This window comes from Porites lutea, chromosome 1 (genome assembly GCF_958299795.1).
Source record: "Porites lutea chromosome 1, jaPorLute2.1, whole genome shotgun sequence".
NCBI classification, from domain to species: Eukaryota; Metazoa; Cnidaria; class Anthozoa; order Scleractinia; family Poritidae; genus Porites; species Porites lutea.
In genome coordinates, this window is record NC_133201.1 from 1,030,090 (window position 1) to 1,043,297 (window position 13,208).

Below are 13,208 nucleotides of genomic sequence, written 5' to 3' on the forward strand. Positions count from 1 at the left end.
TAGCCGTGATTCAATTAATGCAGTTTTAACGGGACATTCCATAAGTTTTTTAAAAGATACTTCTTAAAATCGCATTGTAATTTCATATAGAAAATTTTCACAATCAGCCGAAGCCGCGGGCCGAGAACCGGATGCGCGAGGTCAACAGAGGTTTATCTAAAATAAGCCCTTGAAATTACATAATAAATAAATTATCCAAGCTAAGATCTCACCTCGTATATATTCCATCAAGAAACAAAGCTCAGATCTGAATAAACTCCGATATATGGTTGTCTTTCTCTCATAGCTTATTCCGCACATGCATGGCATATTATTTCTGAGATGTCACGCGCGACTGAAATCGCGACTTCGCGCCGCGGTGATGTAACAAATGCACGTGATAAACAAACCGTCATTTGTCCTTTGCTCATTTCAAATTATTGAACCGGCGGTTGCTGTGATTGCAGGTGCGCTTGATTTTACTGTTTGTTACGATCTTACAAAAGTACATTTCAACTCTGCGGATTGTCTGAGCACGTAGATGTTGCTTTTATCAGGAATCAAAAATGGGTATGACTCCTCAGCGACTGCTATGTACTTTGAAAGGCTCTGGTTCAGGTTGTCTTCGAAGCACGCGGTCTGGTGTATTAATCCAAGAGTCTCCCTCCTCTCATGTGAGTATTATAGCATACAATGTTCCTTCTATATCCATAACATGTTACTAAGACGCTTGAGTATACACCATATGAGAAACAAATGAAGGATAGTCGCGATCAATATTTATACAATCCCCACCTGTACGGCAATTTTAGTTTTTACAGGGCTCCATGCTCACTGTTTCTCAGTCACTTGATGTCACGTCACCGACCTCTTTCATGCTCGCGTAAATTTGATGGTGTTATTCTTATGTTGTTCTTTATCAGCTAATAATTAATGTTCAGGCGTAGCCTGCAAGCTTCTGATTTGAGTAAAGCCGTGAATATAATAAACAATGTAAGCTACATGTATGTAGATTATTATTTACCAGAAACGTCAGTAACGCAATACCCTTTTGAAAGTCGAAGATTGATAGCCTGTGTACAGACCCCCCACCCATCCGATTTTTGAGCTTTTTTGAAAAAATCGCTCATATGTCAGTGGTGTGAGCGTATGTATCTTTGTGGCTTTGTACCTTTGTGGCTTTGTATGTTGGGATGTTTGTTGCAAGAGCCAATTAGGTTGAAGGTACTATGAGTTGATGCTTAGGAACCAATGAGATCTTGGCATCTATTTAAACATGGCATTGGTAAAGGTCGAACAAGGGCACTTTGAGACCGCCATCTTGATCCTTCACAATGTTTTCGTCTTTTATTCTGTTTATTACAGGTACAGGTGTTTGGAAGCATTACATAAAATATCTTCATGATTCAAACGCTGTGAACAGTGATGCAACTGTGTAAGGGTTCATATTTAAGTGTGGATGCTGCTTCGAGGCATTTCTGACCTGTAATTCGGCTATCGGTACAACGCACGTCAGTGTGAGTTCTGTTTCACCTGCTACAACTGGGTAGAGTATAAAAGATCATATATTTTCAAATTTCTTCCAATGAAGCAATAATTGATATTTAGATATAGACTTTTATTCGAAAGTATGCGCCCTATAAAATGTGGTTTTAGAAGTTTAAAAGGCAGCTTATTTTTTTGAAAGCTGTATCGAGTATTGTTAATCCTGTAAACAAGCTGTAAAAATATTATTCTCTCGCTTACAAAGTTCAACCGACCTTTTTCGTTCTATTTAGTAAAGATGCGTAACTTAAGTAGAAACAGTGGCGTTAGGGAATAAAATTGGAGGAAGCTAGTTGACACAATAATCATGATATAAGTAGAAATATATTTCGGCAGTTTGATAATTTTCTTGGAAGTTAATAAATGTTAGGCTATCAACCTTGACCTTGCATGAAACATAATTTAATTGCAGATGCTGTAGTAAAGCCGAAGTGATTTCTTAAAATCGTTTAAGAAAATTTTGTAACATCTTCACTTGCAAATTGTGTGCATGAGTTATTTTTATAATTCTGTTTACTAGATTACTGTGTGATAACTCGAATTCCCTCACGTACGAACGACGAAAGGGGGCAAAGTCCGACACTTTTACGTGCCAGCTGTGTGACTGTACATCACATGCAGATTGGCTTTTCACAATAATAATAGTAACTTGGACGTATGAAGACCTCTTTCATTTAGTAACCAATGCCTTAAAAAAGGCTCTTGTCTTTTAGGAAGCAATAGCTTTTAAAACATGACGAAATAAGTTGTCGGAGTTAAAGACCGTTTCACAAAATTTTGTCAATAAATGTTAGGTTATCAACCTTGACGTTGCATGAAACATAATTTAATTGCAGATGTTATAATGAAGCCGAGGTGATTTCTTAAAATCGTTTGAGAAAATTTTGTAGTGAAGAATTTGCCTTTTTTTAACGTAGGAATTGTAAAAGGGCGCCAAAGACCAACAACTTCACGTGCAAATTGTGTGCGTGAGTTATTTTTATAATTCTGTTTACTCAGCTAGTTTACTGTGTGATAACTCGAATTCCCGGCTTTTACTTCAGGTAGAAGAGCACAGAACGCGTCATCAGAATGGAATGGGCAAAAGAGTAACATTATCGTTCATTTATGACAAATGTATGCAACCGGGTAGTCGTAATAGAGACAAAGTTATGCATTGACATGAGCGCACTACAATGTTTTGTCACGGTAGAATCGAGTACTTTTAGTTGCTAACTTTGGAAGTGTGGAAATGTGGAAATGTGTCTCCATTGTCTCTATGCGTCTTGGCTGTCTTTATCTAGTAACTCTGGAAATGTGGAAATGTGGAAATGTGGAAATATGTCTTCCTTGTCTTTGTCTAATAACTCTGGAAGTGTGGAAATGTGGAAATGTGGAAATGTGGAAATATGTCTTCCTTGTCTTTCTCTAACAACTCTGGAAGTGTGGAAGTGTGGAAATGTGGAAATATGTCGTCCTTGTCTTAATTTATCTAATAACTCTGGAAGTGTGGAAGTGTGGAAAAGTGGAAATATGTCTTCCTTGTCTTTGCCTAATAACTCTGGAAGTGTGGAAATGTGGAAATGTGGAAATATTCGTTTCAATAACGCGTGTCAGTAATTGTTTCGAAATTAGCTAGAAATCTAGTCGATATTTAATCTTTCCTAAGCCATTTGCCCTAGAATAACGCTTCTCATTCGGGTGTTGAGTTCTCCAGACGTCGACAAAGTCAAATCTGTTACAAAGCTCCTGGATTGCTTGGATGGTCCTTTTCTTATGGAGTATGCCCCTACCACCTAGTATACTTTATCGACCTCTGCCAAAGGACAGTTAAAGTTACCGCCTAGTAAAATGTTGTTAGTACTACTACGGCGAATGGGATCGATGATTTGTCAAAAGAGTTAACTTGCTGGTTTTGGTCATTGGGAGCATAAATATTAACTAGACACAAATTATCTTGATTAATATTTATGCTCGTGACGAGAAAACGTCCATTTTTGTCCTCAGTGATTTCCAGAATATCAACGTTTAGGGAAGGCTTAAACAATATCCAGGGCTGTGCTCTAGCATAGCCCGGTGGCCCCTGGCGCATAACTTTTGCCCTCGGGCGCCTAGGAAATATCAGATTTTTCGTACAAATCATATGCTGGGCTCCCTTCAATTTTCCTTAGAGCACAGCCTTGAATATCATTACGCCCTTACTGTGTTTGGAACCGTGCTCAAACAGGATTTTACCACCCCATTCTGCCCGCCACACATCCTTCAAGCTGGAATCGCTTTAGGTCTCTAGTAAGAAAATTATATAAAATCTATTCAGATGTAGCCGCCGAATGAGCTTCGTCCGTTTAATTGATTTATTGAGGCCCCTTATATTCAGCGAAACCGCCTTAAGGCACGTATATTTCTGGTATCTTTATAGGCATTCATTTTCGGGTTTATGTGTTCCACACTGTGCAAATCGTGATAGTGTTTTGCTCAAGATAAAGTTGCCGTTTAGTATTTTGGCGCAAACAAATTACAATGCACAAAGATGAAAAACAATTGCAAAATAAAAGACAAAACATAAAAAGCGAAATACTTTGACAAAAAATTTTAGCTTCTTCTTTATAGTACGTCTTACTTGGCGTCGCAATTGGTGAATAGAAATGTTAAGTCAGTACCTAACTTATTACACATTGTTTATCTGAGCATCGAAATATGCCATCTTTCGGCAAAGATTTCTAAACTAAGTTTAAAGTTATCCCACATGATTTTAGATTGGAAGGAACTGCTTCATATCAAACTGATAATGGAATTAAATCGTTGTATCTGGACGGAAGATCTGGTTACGCAGAAATCCCTGCAATCAACTTAAGAAGAAGCAACTTTTCAATCGCCCTTCGATTTAACGTCCACGATTCATACAATCAAGGACATCTCTTATCCGATTGGTCATCACCATGGCAATTCAGACTGTATGTTTATGACAGAAAAGTATACGTGGAATTGAGACGAAATGGTGAAGTGCAAATAATGCTTCATATGGCGAGCGATCGGTTAGTAAACGTTAGTCAACGTGTTCATTTCACCTGTTCTTGAATGCCATTGTGAGGGAACTTACGATAGACGATAAAATAGCACCAACTGGGCTGCGTGCCCATCAAAAATTATCAAACATTTATCGTAATGATTCTGCTTCAATGGTTGATAGAGTCAAAATGGGTCGAATCATTTGCGTTCTGCATTTTTAATTAGAGCTTTTAAAAGGGTGATCCTGGGAAAAATTCGATGTGATATAGTGTGGTGGTATGGATTATAGTTCTCGAGTAGGACATTTCAATGCTTTCGACTTTTAAATAATTGTGGGCTATATTGATTTACTGTTATATTGTAGAGACATCCACGCAAAAGTCTGGACACACATGGTGTTTGTTTGGAATCGCTCTACCCGTATAGGAAAGTTGTACTTGAATGGCGCGTCTGCAGGAGAAAAGCATTATACTGGACAAGATATTGACCTAAACCTGACAAATCACACGACATATGAGCTTGGTTTCAAAAAAGACACAAAGGAAATACTCAATGGTTCGCTGAGGGATTTGATGGTCTTTTTGCGACCACTTACGTTTGGAGAAGCTTTTATCCTTTACAGTAAGCTCTGTATTTTTTATTGCATGCAACTGCAGGCGTACTGTGAAGGTTTGAACCCAGGAGTCTTTTGATAAGTACAGTAGTATAGGTTGAGCATGATCGTGCGGGTGATCGTAGTCCTGAAAGGACTCTTGTTGACAATGACTGACGTTTCGACAACCTGTGCGGTAGTTATATTCAGAGATGTATCACTTCAGTTGATGGTATTAAACTCTGGTTACAGGCGTACTTACTAGAAAAGTTTTACTAGCAATAGTTGATAAGTATCAAGTAAGGTGCAACAAAGATTCTACTTTTATTCGATAGGGTGTCTTCCGCTTTCATGAATGTGGTCATAAGAGAGGGAACTGTATAACAGTAAGCGGTATCTTGGATGATAGGTCTCCTGATGTCGAGGGATAAAAAAACAAATGGGTTTCTTAGGTTTCTAAGTTTTTCCTACGCAGGCCCAACTCGAGCACTTTGTCCTATTCGAAGTACGGCTGCTGGAGGATGTTGCGAATTTCCATTCGTTTACAAGAAAACAGAACACAATACTTGTACAAGTGTGGATTCGGAACGCTTGTGGTGTGGAGCTAAATCGAGAAACCAGCACCACCCAACGTCGGGGTGGTGTTCTAGTAAGTAATTACGCGCCCTCCATCCCTTTTCATACTGGTAAATCATTCATCAGAGTTTTTTTATTGATCTTTTGTGTTGGAAAAATCAATGTTCTTGTTGTTACTTTTTTCTTTAAAATAATTTATTACTAGTCAATTCATCAATTGATTCAATCATTATTTTGCATTTTTCCAGTGTAAATACTTTTTTTCGACACATATAGTCCTTTCAAATCCTTCAGTTCTTTGTTTTCTACTCTTCTCTAGTATACCATGGATGTTTTCAGTTTTACGAAGGATTATGTGGATGGAGAAATTCGAACCAAAGCGTTTCACCCTGGAAACAAGCCGTGAAGTTGGATATGGCAACCCTTACCAAGCAAGTTAAATCGTATTTGCAAAGCAAAGGGAGAAACCCAGAACCAGGTTATTGAAATTAGGGATATTTTCCCCGTTTAATTTTCATGGCATTTTAGATAGAGTCTGTAGTGTTATGGAAACCCTTGGCACTAGTATCAAATAATTTTTGATTCACTTCATGCATCGCGAGTTTCACGGCTTTACCCTACACTCAGGTGATCTTCAAAATGACCCTTAAAGGAGCTGTGACGTCTTGGCTGTTTTAGTTCCAGTTGTCAATGTTGGCAATTACATGTTTTTGTTCTTAATGGAACGTAATTTAAGCAAATAAATTAATTGCAAATGACAAAATCACTGCTTCATGTCAAACAACTGATTTGTCCTCCAAAACATTATATCAAAAGTTACAGACAAGGAGAATGAACCTTGAAGAACTGTTAGGTTAACAAATGTGAAAAAACCTCAATTGCAATCCGTTACAGTCTTCTTAAAATTTTTTCCATCCGTGCCTCCTTTTGTGCTTGTTGTGTTATTTATACCTTCTTTCACCGCTTTGAGCTGTTATATTTATGTTTCATCCAATTTGGTGGCGGTTAATCCACTGTTTGAATTTGGATAAATTTCGTGACACAGCTTATTAATGTCGACGTTATCCTTCTATAGACGTTTTAAAGGACAGTAACTACCAACTGGACTTCGTTGAAAATCACAATGGGCATGTCAACATAACTGATCTTCCGGATCTCGTTGCTTTCACGATCTGTTTCTGGATGAATACTTCCGATAGTACGAGTGCAGGGACTCCCATATGGTACAGAGTCCGATATGAAACTAAAGGAAAATACATCACTGCTATTGCACTTGTGGACTATCGAGGATTCTATGTTTATGTAGGCGAGTCGAGGTCGTAAGTATACCTAATTTCTTTTTATTTTGTCTCTTCTTAACGGGAAGGGCAATGTTCATCTTATTTGTTTTTATCGTCCATAAAATATCGCAATAATGATAATGGTCAATGGTTTCTTGTAATACACGACGTTAATAACATTTTACCTTTTTACTAGGACAAAAACTAACTCGGCTGCAAATGATGGCTATTGGCATCATATTTGTTTGGTATGGACTTCTCAAGGCGGAAAAGTTACTATTCTTAACGACCTGTCAATACTTTCAGGAACGAAATTTTCTGAGGGAGAAACGATTCCTGGTATGCAAACAGCTGTCATGCTATGGATGTCTTTGATGGACAAATTAGATCGTGAAACTGAATAACCCGACTTGATTTACTTAACCTCGTTCGTGCTTCGAATCAGTTAGGGAGACAATTTGCCACAGGCGTAGACGGAGGGTGAGACTTGCAGACTGGCAGGAGGTAAACATTGTAAGAGTTGTGAAATGCTCTAACATATTCCCACTCCTTAAACTTGCATGACAATTAGAAGACTTAAAGTTTAGGGATAGTGAATCTGTTAAAACATTTCACAGCAATGTTTACCTCGTCTACCACTCTCTACGCCCGTCGTAAACTATCTCCAAATCAGTTCAAGCTCTAAATTTAACGATACAAACTGAATTATTAGAATGTCCTTATTTCGGAAGTTAAAAAATGAGAAGTGACTTCTCAGGTGAAGTACCCTTTGAAACATAAAGTGCCATAAGTGAGGAGAAAGGAGGTAAACGACGATGCTTCTCAAAACGTTACTGTCATTATGTTCGACAGGAGGAGGTGAGTTTGTTGTTGGCCTGACAAGGGATCTTGCAAAAGAAGATCCCAAAACTGGACAGTTTATTGGTTTGATAAGCCATGTTAAAATCTTCAACAAAGCTCTTGATAGAAAGGATATGAAGTGGATGTCACACGGCTGTGGCGAAGACTTTTCGCGTGCTATTTTCCCCTGGTCGCAGTTTATCAATGGTTTGGTTGGGGACGTGAAAGTCGAAAAACCTGCTTTGTGTGCAGATGGTGAAGGTGACGTACGCAGTGTTTTTTTTTTCAAGTAACCACATACCATGAACATGCTAAAGGGTAATTTGTTCCCTTTAATCAGCTAACTCTTCGAATCTATAAATTTCGAATATCCAATTGCAGAGCACCTTTCTCGCCAATATGGGTAATAAAACAAGCTCCGGCCTAGATCTTACCGGAAATTTAGGTCTATCAATAAATTTCCATGATAACTTTAATGATTTTTCACGAAAAACATTTTAATATGGTCAAATAAAATGTTTTGTTTCTTCTGGAAGCATTTCTGTTTCTGTTTTTTGTTAATTTGGAGAAAAACTGAATGGATAAGCTCTTTATTAGTTATGACGTCACATTTTATTTTCTCCAACAAAGGATACCGCTTCATGGTGTTCAACAACAACACGTCGCAACCACCTCAAACATCCTTCTTCGAGAGTCCACTGTATGAACGATCTTATGAGGGTCACAATATCTGTGTACGGTTCAGATATCTCATCTACGGCCCTGGGAGACACTTCCTTCGTATTTACCAACAACTGGATTTAACTGACTACCCATGGAGGCTGATGTGGGCAGTGAACGAGTCAAACAACACTGACGTGATATGGAAATACGGAAGAGTGACACTTACGAGTGTTGCAAAACACAGTGTAATGAACACCAAGTCACTATGTTTTATTATGGCTATAATATCGATTAATTTCTTTGCACAGGAATCTCATTAACGGTTTGTTTCGCAACAATGCTGCAAAAAAGAGTTGAAACGAGTTGGTTTTCCTCTTCCTCTTGCTCCTCTTCATTTTTATATTTTTTCATGACAAAAGGCGATGACGCCATCGGCGTTGATGTTTTCCTGCGCAAAAAGGTTAATTTCGTCCCTTCTATACTACTTTTGTACGGCGTTGTTCGAGAATTAATTACTTTATTTTCTAAAATAAATCTATGCTTTGTTTCAAAAAGTGATAAATTGAGCTCATTTTAAATTCAACTGATTCTTAGCCACGATACTCAACTGTATTTTCTCCTTCATAACAACTGAATTTCAACAGTAATGGAATATGAAGTGACAATGAATTAATCAGCATGTCACGAGTGTGGGACAAAGAAAAAATCCTCTTTATCCCACGCTTTTGACATGCTGATTAATTCATTGTCACATTTGTTTCACCGAGCTTAAGAATCTGCCATCTTTCATTCCGCTTCACCTCACTGTAATGGAATACTAACCTATACTTCTACAGGTATCTTTGGAAGCAGATTTGGGCAGCGAACCTGGTTATATTAGCGTCAGAGGTGTTCACGTGGTTCCGGGATACTGTCATCCATTGCCCTCTAGGGCAACTAAAGGTGCAGTGTTGTTTAGCTTAGGCCACATCCGCAAGAATCGGGATACTTTGGAAACCGCATATTTATTTTCACGAATCGGCCTTCTGTTCAAAGGAAACCACTGAAACTCGAATTGTTTTGAAACCATGCTCCAGAGAGTGGAGTGGGCCCCTTCCAAACGAATCCCGGCAACAAAACAGGTGGTTTTAAACATGTCAAAATTCGTATGGAAGACCCGTGGTAGGCACTTCCTAGACTTATGGGGATTTGCCGCTGTAGGGGGCCGCACATTCGCGACTGGATTGACTATATTAAATGAAGTTGCATTTTCAATAGAGATCTGTGCAGTATGTAAAGTCTGGTGGTAGAAAACAAAACAATAATTCGTAAATGATTTCCATACTTTTGACACTGTTACACAGACTTTAGTGACTGATGTCCGTTAACTTAGTTTTAATGACAATGAATTAATTTTCTTTTTCAGAATGCGACAGAAACCTTACCACAATGTCAGGCATAATTTGATCCCCACACCACCCTGGGTATTATCCACCGCTGATGCGTTGCCACTGGACCATCAATGTTCCTCGTGGAAACACCATAAAACTGCGATTCCTGGAATTCCAATTAGAAGACCATCCTTCCTGCTCTAAAGACTCCCTAGAGATATATAGTGGACTTAATTCCAGAAAGTTTTTGGGAAGATACTGCGGAGAAGGATTTCCAACTTTCGTTGAATCACCTTCAAATGTTATGGTGATAACCTTCGAGAGCAACGACAAAATTACCGGGTTAGGTTTCAAACTACACTATACCTCAGAGAAGGGTGAGGAATTGCTATTAGACGGCTCAAACCCTTAAGGGTTAAGGCATAAGGATATATTAACAGTAATTGCTAGAAATCACAGGCGGCCCACGGTCTACGATATGAGAGTACGCGCGGTTGTGCAATTCTTAAAATGGCCGTCAACATAAAGGATTTGTATGGGAATTCAGGTGCTTCCTGTGTGGTTATTTTCCCGATCCGTAGCGATTTAAGCGATTTCCTTTGTCCCGAGTTTCTACTAAGAAACTAAAAATAGTGAAAATTTGGGTTAAAGGAAATCGTTTAAATCGCAACGGATCGGGAAAGTAACCACACAGGAAGCAAAAAGACACCAAGTAAATAAGGTAGGAGCGTATTTTTTGAAAATTTCTGCGATTATTTATCTTCTCGAATCTATTACCTGAATTCCCATACAAATCCTTTACGTTGACGGCCATTTTGAGAAATTAATGTGTAGTAATTGGCTATTTAAGCGGTTGTTACTGTAATCGATTTGTAAAATGTTTTTAATAAGACGATGGGTTCTATCAAGTGGACAAAACGTTTTATGTCATTTGCAAATTTAATCTTCAATTATATTTTACATCCATTTGGATGACTTAATATTATCTTCGGAATTGCAAAGTCCCATAATATTAACATGAAATCATAGACTCTGATATCTACCCTATTCTATTCTGCAGCAGTTTTACCTGGTATATTTCTAAGTGAGTCATTAAAAACACTGAAAAATAATGACATTTTGAAACATTTTTCCTCTATTTTTTAGCTGACATTGATGAAGTAGCTTGTTTTCAATATGAAGGTAGGCAACGGTTCTTCTCCCTGAACTCGCTTCCCACCCCCAAACTGAATATATATATATATATATATATATATATATATATATGTAAGGATTTGACGTCACTTTTCTCCGGGGAAAAAACCGGCTAAATAGTCCACAACAAACGGCATCGGGGATTGGGAAACAAACGGGAAACAAACTACACAAAGATCCCCGCCATGCAGCTAGCTCAATGTTATTACGGCCTCTTTGAAAGAAAATGAAAAAAAAATTAGAATGTTTTACAAAAATAATATAATTAATGAAATGCTTTTTACTATTTGAGGTTGTCCGTCAAGTTGCGAGTGTCATCCCGTTTCACGAAAGCGTCTTGAGATGGTAATAAAAGTCAAGAAGGGAAGGAAACTGTCTACTTTACCACGAAACATTCCTTCTAAGGCAGCCGTAATGTGAGCTGATTCCGTGATACTTGCGTTTGCTAATTCTCAAACTCAACTTCGTTAATAATTTGTAAAGAGAAAACTAAGGAAATTACGTACCATTGTGAAAGAGATTTAAATATCTGACATTAGTAGCTACTAAATCATTGAATAGCACTCTCGCGCGTTTTGATTGGCTCCCGTAACTCGGAATATCCTTGGTTATTCACCTCCCCTTCGGGGGATAGTTGTATACTAATGACTATAAATATTTGCAAAATTTGGCTGCGAATTGCTCCAAGACTTTAATTGGTGAAGATGATATATGAAACGCTCGATGTATCTTAATGTAGTGTTTCTCTCGATTTTCAACACCTTAAAGTTAACCAGCTCGTAGTGCACAGCACTTCTGGATTTCTTGATTAATTTTATTCATCGCATCGTACCCAGTTTAGGTACATGTAGGTGTTGCGTTTCCCAGTAATATCCAGAAAGATCTTTTCCATGTAAATATTGACGCTCCGCCTTCTCTAAGATCGAATTAAAAAGACAAATACTACTGAGATTGCTTTTTCGCTCTTTACCCAAAACATGTTTGTCATCACTTCATATATAAGCAGTGCTCTTTTTTTTTTTCGCTGAATCGATTTTCCCCCTTTCATTAACGGTATGTAATCCCCCGAAATTAAGAAAGAACAATAGAATTAAACCAATCATTAAATTGCACCGCAATAGTCAATAGCTGATTCTGACTAAGAACTAAACCTGAAAGATTATATTATACTGCTTTTGGTTCGACAGTCTATTTCAGAGGAATAAAATATCGCATCTACCCAAGAAACAACTCTCTGATATGTCAAGTCTGAAGTATTTGTAAGTTCCTTATTCACACTTATTTTTAGTAAGTAAACTGTACGTTTATTTTTTAATAGTATATTCTAAAAATATGCCATAAAATCTTTACAGAGACCTGAGTGGAAACCGCATCTTCAGAATTGAAAGAGGTGCATTCGGCAATGCATCTGTGCTACAAACGTTGTAAGTGTAAATCTGAAAACGCACAATTTTCTTTTAAACAACTAAAATGTCACTAAAAAGTTTATATTAAAGTTCATGCCCCAGCTGTTCAAACGGTGAATTACGCTATCCACCAGATGGGTAGCTCAAGTAGTTTCCCTAATACTTATACCAGCTGGATAGGGATCTATCCAGTGGATAGTGGTATTCATCGTTTGATCGTTAGAACAACCAGGCCCAATGCATTAACTGGTCTTACACTAAAAATCAATTGACCTGTGGCCACAACAACTTTTACAAATCTACGAACCTTTAAAATTGGGAAATGATCTTTAAACGTGTCCCTAGCCTAGGACGTTTCTCTTAAATAGCACCCACTCTTGGCTGATCTCAAAGGATTGTTTACATTTCAGGAAACTTGATTGGAATCTCATACGGGCCTTACCTGTCGGCATGTTGGACAATATGAACAATCTTCAGATTTTGTGAGTTTATTACTATTATTTAAGATATACTGTACTGGTGTAATTGCAAGCGAATTTTCTCTCTAAACGTCCGAGTCCAAACCATGGATTTCAGGAGGCAAACAGGGTTTCTAATTGATGGAAAGGACCCGAAGATGGGGTGTAGAAAGAGAGGTTACTGGCTGTGGTGGCAGAGGGTTTATCTCTAGAGTAACAGCGGTGTAAACATATCTGTTTGCGTTTCACTGTTAGCACTAAATCTACTGTTTAAGAGTCGCATTTCCTTTGCATAAGAATTGATTTTTTGACTTGAT

General features: G+C 38.0%; 1 protein-coding gene and 2 long non-coding RNA genes across 3 annotated transcripts; all 3 read left to right on the forward strand.

Moving 5' to 3' along the window:
• The first annotated feature begins 4,881 nt into the window (after positions 1-4,881).
• LOC140941402 (uncharacterized) lies at positions 4,882-7,398 on the forward strand. Its single transcript, XM_073390400.1, has 5 exons — positions 4,882-5,133; positions 5,580-5,753; positions 6,000-6,158; positions 6,756-6,999; positions 7,157-7,398. Exons 1-5 carry the CDS (start codon positions 4,905-4,907, stop codon positions 7,362-7,364), a joined length of 1,014 nt encoding a protein of 337 aa, XP_073246501.1. The 5' UTR covers positions 4,882-4,904; the 3' UTR covers positions 7,365-7,398.
• A 2,676-nt stretch (positions 7,399-10,074) lies between these two features.
• LOC140941435 (uncharacterized) lies at positions 10,075-11,443 on the forward strand. The gene is made up of 3 exons (XR_012166464.1): positions 10,075-10,210; positions 10,980-11,015; positions 11,320-11,443. It is a non-coding gene; the product is annotated as an uncharacterized lncRNA (long non-coding RNA).
• A 772-nt stretch (positions 11,444-12,215) lies between these two features.
• LOC140941427 (uncharacterized) lies at positions 12,216-12,916 on the forward strand. Its single transcript, XR_012166462.1, has 3 exons — positions 12,216-12,286; positions 12,380-12,451; positions 12,844-12,916. It is a non-coding gene; the product is annotated as an uncharacterized lncRNA (long non-coding RNA).
• The last annotated feature ends 292 nt before the right edge of the window (positions 12,917-13,208 follow it).